The 13,916-nt window shown below is 42.8% G+C and overlaps 1 protein-coding gene across 2 annotated transcripts in view; it reads left to right on the top strand.

The window, feature by feature from the left end:
- The window catches only part of PTPRT (protein tyrosine phosphatase receptor type T), a 446,577-nt gene that overhangs the window by 170,430 nt on the left and 262,231 nt on the right, over positions 1 to 13,916 (top strand). For both annotated transcript variants that reach the window (XM_063404659.1, XM_063404660.1), the window contains exons 4-6: positions 761 to 842; positions 4,784 to 4,899; positions 7,656 to 7,830. In XM_063404659.1, coding sequence (XP_063260729.1) covers positions 761 to 842; positions 4,784 to 4,899; positions 7,656 to 7,830 — 373 coding nt within the window. The remainder of the gene's footprint in view (positions 1 to 760; positions 843 to 4,783; positions 4,900 to 7,655; positions 7,831 to 13,916) is intronic.

Below are 13,916 nucleotides of genomic sequence, written 5' to 3'. Positions count from 1 at the left end.
CAGTTTTCCTGGTAAAAAATCAAAAACCCATAGAGAAGAATGGGGTTTTTGTTCATCTCTGATAGACTATCTGTCTTCCCAGACCCACACTACTGGAATGTTTTCATAACCCAGGTACTAAAATAAAGAAAAAGTTTGTTAATGCGGCATTAATGAAGAGATATTGTACAGATGGTTTTTAAGAATATTCCTTCTCAGATCATGTTAGTGGAATCCAGGTAGGCAGAAACAACATCATTATATCTGGGAAAACCTTACTTCAGTCCAGAATCCTGTGTCATCCTTTGCTTGTAATTTACTTTCTAGTTCTGCAAGTGCCTGCACAGCAAATCAGGGTTTTCTCCAGAAAAATCCATGCATGGTCACTGATTCAGGAAGAGAATTCTGCCTCCTGTAGTGCTTTCTCCAATTTTCCAAGGCATACTGAGAACAAGATATCAAATTATTGTCCACTTAATGTTCCTGGACTGGTGCTTAAATGAATATAGATGTGTGCATATACCCAGGGCACTTTTTGCTGTTCCAAATGAGAGATGCACAGAGTTGTCTTTAATCCTACTGAATGTTGCTCTAATCCTTTGTTTTGCTTCCCCAACAGATTTGGTATTGCATTCACACACTGAATTGCCCTGATATCCCTTCATTGTTGACAAAATGCCTTGAATGACTCAGATTTGGAATAACAGCAGAATGTGGTGACTGCTGAAATTACTGATGTAAATGTTCTTTCTCAGATATTTTTTTTTCTTTTGTATTTCAGGTGATATTTGAATCTGTCTCTTTGAAAGGACATCCCGGGTACATAGCTGTGGATGAAGTCAGAGTTCTCGCCCATCCCTGCAGTGAGCACTCTTTATTTTTCTGACTGTGCCAGTGTGTTGTAGGCCACAGTTTGGAGTCTAAAGGAGAGATTTACCCAGTTGTGTCAGCTCTAAAATGTCTTTTCTCCCTCCAAGACCTCTAAGGACAGTCAGCCTTGCTTAATTACCTTTGCAAGCTGTGCAAAAGGCAAAGCTGCTTTTGGTTTATAGCTAGTGCAATTCTCTTTTTTTACTTGTTAATAAACTGATGGTTTTATTTCTTAATCTTTTTTTGCTGTAGAAAGCAGTCTAAAAAGCTTCTCATAATAACCTGTGTGGTTAACTTCTGAAAAGAACAACCAAATTTTTTTCAGTGTTTCCTTGGTAAGAGGCCTTGTCCCAAAGGTTGGTTGGTTTCAACATGTAAGACCTGCTCAGAAATCTGTGAAGAGATTAAAAATCAATCTTATTCACACACTGCATTTATCCAGGAGTAGAAACTAATGCAGGTTCTTTACACTATTCAAAAACGTTGGTGCTGCATTTCTTCTATTGCAGACACAACAATAAGCTGACATTTATTGGCTTTTTTCTTTAAAGAAGCATTGTGCCTCAGTCTTTGAGTCTGAATTTGTTTGGTTCCTTAACCCACCTTCAGTGGGGCTTGAGGACTTTGTGTGTTTTATGGATGTAGTTACTTGTAAAGAATTTTCTTTAACAGTCCCCTTTCTGGCTCATGGTTTCAGTCAGTGACAGCTGCTCACAAAAAAAAATGATGGATCATAGGGATAGAGCAAAATCAACTGGTTTTGGTGTGATCAGAATGTCAAAGAGCATCTGCCATTCAATGTGACAGACACGGTTCTGCTCAAGTTTAACAGGACATTTCTGATAACTGCACTACAGTTAATTGCTGCTTAAGTAAATTATATTTGTATTTACCATGTGTTTGTTGCTCAGGCCTTTGGGTGCATTTACTTCATTAAGGAATACTTACAGTCTGTATTAACCAGATGTTGCTGATAACTGGCAGCATCCAGACAAATCCCCAAATGGTCTGTGCCTTCCACAGCGTGCTGGGGGATTGCTGGTCCCTTCCCTGGGAAAGAGCCCACTGAACAAACCATGGGGCAGAGTCTCAACAAGAAAATGATGGGATTTAAAGCAGTTAGGCAGGATGCTGTGTTTTACCTGTGTTTAATTAAGTAAACTGATTGTGAATCCATTTCTTGGAGTACATACAGGTCCTTCCTCAAAATTAAGTGCATTCTTGGTGACTCAACAACAAAATGATTCAAACAGGGTTGGTTGGTTGGGGTGTTTTTCAATCTGTTTGCAGCCCCCAGCACTCAGAGCTCATTACAAGCTGCAGGTTCTGTGCAGTCTCTGTAAATGCTGCTCCTGTCTGGTTCCCAGTGCTGTTTTTGTTGTTCAGCAGTGACAGTCACCAGGGTAAACGTCACCCACGTGTTCCCTTTCCTTGTACAGCCTTTGCCCCTTAGATTCCTTTTGCAATTGTTGTAAATCAAAACACGGGGGCCATGAAACTCCTGGTGACCCTGGAGGTTACTGAAATCATTGGTCTTATTTCTTCATTTCTGCTTTAACTTCATTTCTGCTTTAACAGATGACAAAGGCAGGCAATCCAAAGTCAGCAAAAGCACTGAAATGCCCCTAATGACACGGCAATACAGAAAAATCAGTGTATTGCTGGTGCTGCCTCTTGTTTTCCTCTGTCCTGTGAAGCAGTACACTGGAATATCCCTTTTCCTAATGCTAAAAGCTCGTTGACTCTGTGTACAAGAGCCCTTGCCATCACAGCACAACCCATGCTCCAGAGGCTGGGCAGACATAAGCACCAGGACTTTGGCATTGGTGGCATTCTACACCTTTGTATTTGTAGCTGACTTACAGCTGCTCACTTCAGACTGCAGGCACAAATATTAGAATTATCCTGAAACACCGTGTAGAACGTCCTGGATGTCACCCAGAGGGAGTTTTCCAGTAAACCTTGATGCAAATTCCTGCTGCCCAGAAAGCAGGATGGTACAGAGTCCCTGTCCTTCAGAAGCTGTCAGTGAACTGTGTGTTGGGTGGGGCACAGCAGCAGATACAAACATTTGACATGGATGTATGAAGATGTGTTCTCTGTTCATGTGTCAAACACTTGTACATCAAATTCCAGCCATGCATGGCCACAGATGCCCACATCCCTTTAAAGCGGTTTGATTCCAACAGAAGAGAGGTTGTAATGTCCTCTGAAATTATGAATTTCAGTGTCTAATCATACTAGAAAATGTACAGATGATGCTGAAAAACATTGATCTTTCTAGGTGTAAGGTTTTTTTCAGTGTGTCATATTAAAATTTTTACAATGATGCACAAACCTTTTTCTGAAGCCCTGCAAGGAAATAGTTCACTTAAATGTGTTGCATTCGCTGCTGTAAGCTTGTTTATACTCCTAGTTAAACAGAGACCTAACTCAGTCTGATATTTAATCAAAAAGATAATCCTCTCATCTAGTTTCTTTGTAAAAAAACCCTCAAAAAACCCAATGTCTGCATTTTTAATATCCCCGGTTTAATTTTGAACTAATACTGAATTTAGTGTCAGCAGAACACTGATATCAGTGATCTCAAACTAAAGCAGTGATACAATACTGTCAGTTAAATGAATATTTCATTTCATATCTGATTTGATATTGATGATGCTTTATTCTAAAGGTCTAGGACGTACTTGATAGTCAAGAAAAGAAAAAGGATAAAAGACCCTTGTGCAAATGGGGTTTGGGTCAGTCATGCTTGACAAGCACAAAAGCGTTTGACTTTTTTTGACCTTTTTAGAAATATAGTTTTCTGAAGAAAAGAGATTACTCTATTACTCTTTATAGCAGGCAATAAGGAATTGTGCCGGTGACCATGAACTTGTGATTTGATCCAAGTCTGTGTTTTCAGAGCTGCCAGGGCTCTCCAAGATCCCTCGGGCCACCCTCAGCTCCAGCACCGCTCCTCTCTGCAGGGAGGTGTTGCAGTGCATTTCCCACACCCAAGCAAATTTTTTCAAAGAAGAAGAGTTTCAGTTTACCTCTGAACTTAAACAAAGATAGACCAGAACCTTCTATGTTTCTCTCATTGTATTTGGCCCAGTGCCAGCACAGAGAAACCTATTGGACCTTTTGGCTGCTCCTCTGAAGTGGAGCTGTTTCTGCTGGGCAGCAAGTCAAATTATCCCTCCTTGATGGTTGTGGATTGAAGAACAAGCACAAAACCCCTCTGTGCTTTTTGGGGTGTCTTAGCCAGGTGTAAGAGGCTTTCCTACATCTGTGCACGGATTTTGTTTTGTTTCTGAATTGTTTGTTATTTTCTCTTTAATCAAAACCTTCTTTTTAAAGCACACCTGATCAGATGTCTTGCAAATATTATTCTAAGCCATTTCTGTGAGGTGCTGGACACCCTCAGAACTTGATACATCTTCCTGGGGCTCATGACACGCTGGCCTCATGAAAGATTCTATCAAGGAGTATCGTTGTATTATTTGGGAGGGCTGGAATAACGATATAGAAAACTCCAATCTTCCTGGAGGGCATATAGCACAAGTCTATTAAAAAGGCACATCTTTTTATACAGTGTTCCAACACAATGAATATGATTGGCCATTTAGGCCAATACCCCTTCAAAAACATCTTTGCAAGTAAACAAGTTGGAAAAACAGCAGGTGCAAAAGATTAGAAATTGTTTGGAATATCTTTGCACAGCTCCCCCGGAGCAGATGCCCGGGGAAGTCTGACTTGCTTTCTCACAGGCTGCCTGATGCCTGAGAGATTCTCTTTGGCCACTGCCAGCTCCCACCAGGGAGCAGCTCAACACCAGGGGCAGCTTTATCTTGCTAAGGCGTTTTGGCAGGGAGTGTCCCAAGGCTTTGCTGGGGTGGGTGCAGCAGGGTCAGTCCTGCCCTGCCCTACCCGTGCATTTCTCTTTTGTCAGGAAAAGCCCCGCATTTCCTGCGGCTGCAGAACGTGGAGGTGAACGTGGGGCAGAATGCCACCTTCCAGTGCATCGCCGGGGGGAAGTGGTCACAGCACGACAAGCTCTGGCTCCAGGTAAAGAACGCCCTGCTGGCTTTTTGTGTTGAATTTAGGGGGCTTTGTTTGCTTTTGCAAGTGAAATAAATGGGTGAAGATTGGTGGCGGTGAGGCAAAATCTTTTCATCAAGATCCTTTGTCCTTAAATCCCTTCTGGGTGAGAGTTTGAGGTGGCAAAGCATGGAATTAGGAGACAGAAAAAGGAAAAAATGGCCAGTGACAGCAAAATTCAAATGCCCATGTAGCTGTAAACACTCAGCCATAAAGCAGAAGAGGGAGGAACAGTTCTCTTCTGCTTTATTATGCCATCTGCTTTCCTTTCATCCTCTAAAAAGCTTCTCAGCCTGGAGTTGGTGATAATTGTTCAGAAGGAAATCTCCAAGGTCTGAAATTACTTACCTGGGTGCTTAAAATAGGCAAACCCAGTCTGCACCCAGTTCTCATTGCTCCCAGCTTCCCTTGGCTGCGCTGACAGCAGATTTGGAGTTGTTCCTTTTAGTCACTCCTAAAAGACCAAAACATTCCCTCTCTGGATGTCTTATTTGCAGCCTACTGATGGAACTTGTGTGGGTCCTGCTCCTCTGCTGGGTGCAGAAAAACCTTGGGAATTCATGGTCAGTGTTAGGAAATGGAACAGACACCAGCCCCAACATCAGCACATGGGGCGCGTGTTTCCCAGTGAAGGACACAATAATTTCTCTTTTCCCTTGAATTTCTCTGATATGTGGACTCCCAGCATTACCATTCCAGAAGCTTTTAAAATCATTGAGTTCTTAAATGTTTAACTCCTAAACAAGTCAAGAGGATTTTGGTTGCACGTATGTAGGGCAAACATAATTTGGAGAACACTAAAGCCAGCCCAAAAGTTTTATTCTCAGGTTGGACTGATGTGACTCAGGGTTTGATCACCCCATAGTTGTAACATCTGGGGCAGACAGGAAAGGCCTTTGTAGTCAAAAAATTACCAGATTTTATCAAATTTTATGATTGACTTCAGGCATTTTAATAAAAATTAAAAATAACATTTTTAAATCTTGTTTAAATCAAGGAATTGGCTTATCTAATCATATAAATTAAAATTAGTACTGGGAAAAAGGCATAAGTTGGTGAGACATGCAGTTGGCATTATATAAAAATTATTTTACATTCAGTAACTGTGCTCTCATCACAGCTAAAAACTACATTTTCTCCTAAAATTATATTTTAGCTGAAATTTATTTGCCTATGGTGTACATCTAGCATCCACTGAGATATATTTTTCGACTTATTTTATCTTTTCTGGGTTCTTTCCTTAAAATATTTCCCCAGTTACAATTAGATGTGTGTAAAAACAATTCTGACTTGCAGCAGTATGAACCTTTCCCTGTGAGAAGCAGTTTGGGGAGGAAAGAATTGCTATTGTTAATGAAAACCTGCTTGCCATTCTCTAAAACTGCAACATTTAATGAAAATAGCCTTGGAAACACCCCTAAAAACTGTTTAGTGGAAACTGCCAAAACAGCAATGTGCTTTCCTTTGAAATTTCTAATAAACTGGACAAATGAGCAACTTAGGGTGTTTATACTGTGGAGAACAATTTCTGGCTAATTCTTTGTCTGTCCCGTTTCCAGTTGGAAAAATGTGGTCTGGCATTGGTGGAGAGGTTTATTGGGGAATGCTGGATATACAAGGATGTCTGCTCATCCAACCAATTTATTTAAATTGGTCCAGAATCAGAGTTTTGCATCTGAAAAGGCCAAATTTACAGAATCTGTTCATTTGTAGTGTTTTCCCAGGTGAACACAAAGCCTTCAGCTGTTGTGTTTTCCCATCCAAGCCGGGCCTCTAATTACCCTGTGTGGAACTGAGCAGTGGCACTCAGAGCTGTCACTCTGCAGCCTTTGCAGGAGCTAATCTGAGAGTCAGAGACTGTCCTGAGCTGGAAGGGACACACAAGGACTGTTGAGCCCAGCCCCTGTCCCTGCACAGACACCCCAAAATCCCACCCTGTTCATCCCTGGCAGTGCTGTCCAAAGGCTCCTGGAGCTCTGGCAGCCTCGGGGCCGTGCCCATTCCCTGGGGAGCCTGGGCAGTGCCAGCACCCTCTGGGGAAGAACCTGCCCTGATCTCCAGCCTGACCCTCCCTGGCACAGCTCCAGCCATTCCCTGGGTCCCAGAGCAGAGCTCAGAGCTGCGCCTCAGGAGGAGCTGCAGCCCCTGATGGGATCTGACCTGAGTCTCCTCTTTCCTCCTCTGACCAAGCCAGGTGTCCTCAATGTCCTGCCCCTCTTATGGGTTCCCTTCTAAATTCTTCACCCTCTTTGTATCCTTTGAACACATCAAAAGCCCAGCTAGATCTCAAATATTAAATAGAAATGCAGACTTAAATATATCATAGAATCACAAGTTTGGGTTGAAAGGGACCTTAAAATTAATCCAGTCCCACACCCTCCTGCCACAGGCAGGGACACCTTCCACTATCCCAGGCTGCTCCAAGCCCTGTCCAGCCTGGCCTTGGATACTTCCAGGGATCCAGGGGCAGCCACAGCTTCTCTGGACACCCTGTGCCAGGGCCCGCCCACCCTCACCTGTGTAAAGGAATATTTAGGGCCCAGCTCACACAGCCCTTTGGATCTCCTGAGGGAGTGGCTGAACTCTTGAAAAGCTCTGCTTGTACAAAACCTCTGCCAGCAACGTGAACACAGAGCTCACCCCAGAGAGTGAACCACACACGGATGCACCAATGCATCACCTGCCTGTCTCCCTAATGGCCTTATTTCTCTGTGCCTCTGCAGCAGTGGAATGGGAGGGACACGGCCCTGATGGTCACTCGAGTGGTCAACCACCGGCGCTTCTCGGCCACGGTCAGCGTGGCTGACACGTCGCAGCGCAGCGTCAGCAAGTACCGCTGCGTCATCCGCTCCGACGGCGGCTCCGGCGTCTCCAACTACGCCGAGCTCATCGTCAAAGGTAGGCCTGAGCACGGGCAGGAGCCTCTCTGTCCCTGCTGGACATGAAATAAAAACGCCTGGCTCCAGTCAGCAGGCAGAAGAGAATCCAAAGGCTTTAATTACAATTCATTCAGCCTTTTTATAACCCGCTGCGCTAAGAGGGCGCATTGTTGGTCCATGGGATGGACACCTCTCTCCATTGGTTAAGTAACACAAACAACACCTGGGAGAGAGGTTGTTATGGGAAAGGAATATTGTTTACTTAGAAATGTTACGGGAAGAATAGTTATTTACACAAAGTTGTTTGGGAAAGGAAAAAGTCTTGAAAAGTTTCCCTTGGAAAACCTAGCAACTCTCAGGCCTCAGAAACACTGGACCCACCACTCTCCAGCTCATTACAGTAGGAAATGTCATGTTTATAGCAGCACTGAGCACATGGGGAGCGCCTCCCAAAGACATGTGCAAAAATCACAGAGGTCCAGCTCTCTAGTTATTCACAGAAATCGTACAGACTCACATCATTACCTCATATGTCCACATGTATGCATTACCTGACCCTACCTAGCCCCGCTTCACATTGAAGCGAGCTCAGTCCTTTCATGCTCACGCAGTCCTTTGCTTGAAATGGGTGAGTGGTCTGCAAAGATGAAGCCAGGAACGTCTTCTTCATGGTGAACTTTTCACCTTTGTCTTGTTGTCAGGCTCTCTGGTCCCTTGGCCATAGTCCAAGTCCCCTAGCCTGGTTCTGGCTGGTTTTGGGGCACAGGTGCAGTTGTGGTTTCTTCATCTTTACAATGCCCTATCCTGGTTCTACAAATACAACAAAGTCAAGCAAATTATGTATTGTATCAGCTCTAACTAACACCATCAGCTAATAATTAACCCTTTTACATTGCTTCTACTCTTCTTGCTAAATTCTTAATTAATATACATTGCTCCTATACATCTAGCTAAACTCTTAATGCTTTTAATTCTTTTAAACCCTTGATTCAGGACCAGCAAACCAGCACGTTCGTGCAACAGGAGTGTTTCCTCCTGGAAGATAACTGTCTGTAAAGATTTGCATTCTGTTGGACCTTCTTTCATTCACGTTAAGATAGGAAAAAAGGGTAGAGGTGACGTGAGTTTAAGTTGGTATCTTGAGTATTTGAATTTAGGCTTTGGACACAGCCCTCTTTAAACTTCTGTAGTAAAATATGGTGGCTATGGAGACTTTTACTGTAGTCAGCTGAACAGTTTGGCTGTCAGTCAGCTTCACCTGCTTTCCACTCCAGTATTCCATTAAGGCAAAAATAATGTGGTGATGGAGCACTGCATGTCAGGAGAGACTGTTCAGGGCTGCTGGCAGTAGATGCTGGGATTGATTCTGCTGACGCCCTGAAGTCCAGAGTGGAAGCATCAGTAGCTCTTGAAGGGTGATTGGATTTTAGCCATGTTAATTTATATGATTCAAGAGCCTGACACATGCAAGGTGTGTCTTAATCTCACCTTCACGAGGCAGGTGGTGAAGCCCTATCCCCTATGCTGGGGGGATTTCTGTCCTGTCCTGTCCTGTCCTGTTCTGTCCTGTCCTACTCTACTCTACTGTACTCTGCACTACTCTACTCTACTCTACTCTACTTGTATATCTTACTATCTTATTTATTTTTTAAGCTTACCTTGAGCTGCACCACAGGAGTGCTCACTGCCTCTCGGGTGGTGAGCTCAGAAGGTGACTGAGTTGTTCCTGAGGTACTCTGTTGTTTGGGGTGAGAGGAATTTGAGGTCTGGGTCTGCTCCCAGGGTATAATTTGCTGATCTAAATGGAAGATATGAAAACAGAAGGCAGCTGTAGAAACGAGAACAAGTTGTCCACTGTGCTGCTTTCTGCCAGCTGATTGTGTCCTTTGGTGAGCAGGTGCCTTTGTCATGCCTTGGACTGCTGTGTAGTGCAGATGTTTAGATAACACAGATCACGAGGAGAATGCTTGTGCTGGATGCCAAGTGCTTTTAATTCCCACCTGTGATCCCGTATCTTGTTCAAATCTGGAGGAATTAATTCACAATTAAAAGGGAATTGAGCTGCCAGGAGTGGCACACCTAGGATTGTACCAGCTAAATAGAGGCAAGGCAACCTCCCAGAGCAAGCAGGTATCAGAGCATTCCAGGCTCAGTCAGGTGCCTGGAACTTCATGTTTGTTAATACAAGCAGGGAAAAAATAGAAGAATAAATTAAAACCATGAATGGCTGTATGTCCAGCAGGAAAGATGCTGATGGCTTCATTGCTGGATTGCTCAGCAATGCACCTAGCTGGAAGAAACTTCAATGGGATAATGTTGCTGTGGGAAGGTCCCTGATTAGGAAGCAGGTGAGGTGAAGTGGCTCATTTGAGGTCAGTCTGGTGCCACCCTGTGACACACTGGGGCTTCCACCCAGCCTGACTAATTTTAATGTGAATAATAACAAATTTGTCATGCATGTGCACAGGTGGAAATGAAAGCAAATTGGAATTGTTTCATTCTGAAGAGATGATTATTGAATTGTAATAATGTACTTGAGCATACATTCAATTAGCCTGTAATTGAGGTTTTGCTCAATTGATAGTCCTGCTCCTAAACCTGCTAAATCCAAGCTAAATCTCTGCTTCTCACATGCTTTCTCTTGATCAGAGGAACATAAAATCACAGGGTGCTTCTTCAACAAAGATTAAGATTTAAAAGTGTGTCTATGTAATCTTCTTAACTGAAAGATCTGTTTGTGCATAAGAAGTTTTATTGGAGTATTTAGAACAGAAAGTAGTTTACATTTCTTGATATTGAATGAGAAAAGTTTGGTAGATAATCAAAATGGAGGTTTTACTTTGAAATGTGTATACTCCTAAACTCCAAATTGGACAGGAAATGCCTGTTTCAGTAAATGGAATGATCACTGAAATTAAACACACACCACCTTTGGCTGTGGGCACCTTCACTGAGAGCAATATATTACTGAAAAGAAATTACTGGCAATCTTATACAAAAGAATATAACAGTCTTAGTTCCAAATTATTCCAGTATGTTTAGTGGCAGGAGATACATTTGTAATCCTGTGAAAATGCTGTTCTCCAGGCAGCTATTTGCTGCATGTGCTAATGCTCCTCTGTCTTCTGGCTTGTATAAATGACAATACATTCATTCTTCTCTTTGCACTCTCCAATCATAATAGCCAGGCCAGAAAAACCTATCATTTCCATCTGCACCCCTTGCCATCCTTTGGTGCTCCAGTGGAAATAGCTCCTCTCTATTTCTTCTCTTTTACTGGTGCACACGCAGTAATTTAATACAATTTTGTACAGGGCAGTTTAAAAAAAAAAAAACCTAAAGATTCTCTGTCTCACTACACTGCTCACATTCCACTGAATGGAACATTTCTTGCCTATAATTTTCTTTTAAGTAAAAGCTGCGTGGCAGTTACTTGTATTCTGAGCAAAATGTAGGCCTTGCTTGTGTAAAGATTGTTTAAAATGCTGTGGAAATTGGCTGGAATTTTATCATTGAAGATCTGTATTAATGGTGGTGTCCTTCCAGGACACTTGTCACATTAGGTAAGGCTGTGGGTAACATTTTAAACTCTGTCAGGGTGTATGGAGGATTCCTTGCAGTTGTTTTTGTTTCCTTGATCCCTTTCAGGTGCTCTGGATGCCCAAATTAATCACTCAATGTATGATAGGAATCCGTGCAGAGCTAATAAAGAGCGAGTATTACAGCATCTATAACCTATTTTTATGAGCCAGTTTTTCTGAGATTTTCATTCTCCAGAAGCCTCTCAAAATTATTTTCCTGCTACCTGTTGCTACCTTACCATTCTTTTAAGGCTCCTGGCACTTCCCTAGGGTCTGTCCTGCTGCTACAGGGGGAGGAGGAGCCTGTTGAGCCTCAGCACAGCCTCTCTGCAGACCTCCAAGGGGATGTTCTAGTTCTCTTCAGTTTTGTCTTCGTTGATTTTCAAGGTGTTTGGTTGAAAAAATCACCTGTCTCTTACCTGAGAGGCTTTCTGCCGTGGCTGTGACATTTGGGACAGCCAGCTCTTGTTTTTAGCAGTCACACGAGGAGCTGCTGCCTTGAGTGACACCACAGGGAGAGGTGGGCTCCTTGGCAGAGTTGTTTACCACTCTCTCTCTGGGGCTCTTCTGGTGTGATGTTCGTCACTGTAATTCCACCATCTGTTCATTAACTCACCAGGTACACACTGAAATCTGCTCCAGTGATCGAGTCCCTTCCTAAAAGCAGACACCAGAATTTACAAAAAAAAAACCCATACCAACCCCAAACCACAAACCAACATAGACACAAGCACTAAACAATGAACTGAATCAAAAAACCCCTGCCAAGTTGTTGGAATTGAGATTCTCAGGTGTGAAAAACATGATAAATAATTACCTATTTAAATAAATCCTTGCATGGAAGCTTCTCCAGTATGAAATACACAGTGAAAATTTCACATTTCACATTTACAGTTCTAAGACAGACTCATCAAGGAAAAGCTCTACAGGTATTTTGGCTGTCTCAGTATTTATTACTGGAGCTGACTCCAGAGTAGTTTTAGTTAATTATTCAGCATCAGGAAGTGCTACTAGGAGAAAGAATTTTTGGAGTTAAAAGTCGTAAGAAAAGAAAACATCTTTGTTCTTCAGCTGAGCCTGATCTCGGGCTGGAGCTGGTTCTAAAAATGTCACATCAGGCTCTGCAGTGATTTCCTTACAAACAAGAAGTTCAGTGTGGGTATGAAAGTAATTGGTTAATTTGTGTGTACCATACTCTGGAATGTGTTCCTGGGATGGAAAGACAGCTGTCCTTGTAATCATAGAGGAGAATCACCAGCTCCAAGGTTTTTCACTTCCTATAGAGCTGTTATGGAGAAATGTGATGAATATGAAAAAGACTATTTCAATATTTTCTGTATTGGTTTTTGTTTGTTTGTTTGTTTGTTTGTTTGTTTTAATATTTTCATGCCTGATACACAGACAGTTCTATACCCTGAGATATTCGTGCCAAATGTGCTCATTTTAACAAACATAACATCCTTGCCATCATGGGGTAATATAACCTCTGTTGGTGATACTTCACGCAGGAGATGGGAGATGAAAGCAGGTTCTGTATTGCCCCTGTCCTCTTTTGCCATCAGGGTGGCTGGCAGACCACGTCCCTCTGTCCCTTAGAACTTCTTGAGAGACAACCCCTACTGTGGCACATCTGGTTTAGATTTTACTGTTTAAAAAAACCCAACACCTTTCCTTTCCATGTGCATTAATAAGTACCTGACAGGTGTGCAGATTCCTATCTGAATTTATCAGGTTCATCCAGATCACAGAAGTTTCTGGGCACATTTAATGTGAGTTCTGCACATTAATCAAGGCCCTCAAAGTTACCAGTTACCAAAGTGAGCAGGAGTCAGTCCCTGGCTGCTGCTCCCAGCGCTGTCAGGACACTGATGTAAGGGTTCCCTCGGGCTGCCTGCTCTCTCTTTCCCTGTTTTCTCCCAGTTTACGCAAGTTCAGTGTTCAGAAGATCCACGTGCTGTGAGAAGCTGAGCACAGATTTGATAAAGCACATAATGATGCAGCTCCTTTGAGCACCACAGCAGCACAGAGTGAGTGCATCCAGACTGTGTGTGAGGGTTCTGCTGCCTGTGAAATAGCTGAGTGAGGGAGGATGGCTCTGTCATTAACACAATGTCTGAAAAAGCCACTTCTCCATTTATTTCTTTGCAGTCACAGTGGTGTAAGGAGTGTAACAATCCCTTCATTGGTGTCACTGGTAATTGAACTTGTCACTGCTCTGTTTAATTCAGTGCAGTTCAGTAGCAGTTGCTTTAACTCAGTTTAATCATGGGGTGGGAGTGTGGTAAGAAATGGGGAGACAAAGAGATTACAAACACTCACCAAGAACTGTAACTCCAATTCTTTCCATCCAACTTAACATCAGTGAAGCCAGTGAAGGAGATGGAAGACAAAGCTGTTGTAGATTTTCAGCAGTATGAAATGTGAATCCTCTCAAAAGGAAATACTTCTCTCTCCTTATGTTTAACTTATAAAACAGAGGTGGGAAATGAAGCCATTTTCTTGAGAAGTGATAAATGTGCAGTTT

Source organism: Prinia subflava, chromosome 8 (genome assembly GCF_021018805.1).
Source record: "Prinia subflava isolate CZ2003 ecotype Zambia chromosome 8, Cam_Psub_1.2, whole genome shotgun sequence".
NCBI lineage: Eukaryota > Metazoa > Chordata > Aves > Passeriformes > Cisticolidae > Prinia > Prinia subflava.
Note: the sequence above shows the minus strand (reverse complement) of the source record. Positions and strands in the feature narration are given on the sequence as shown.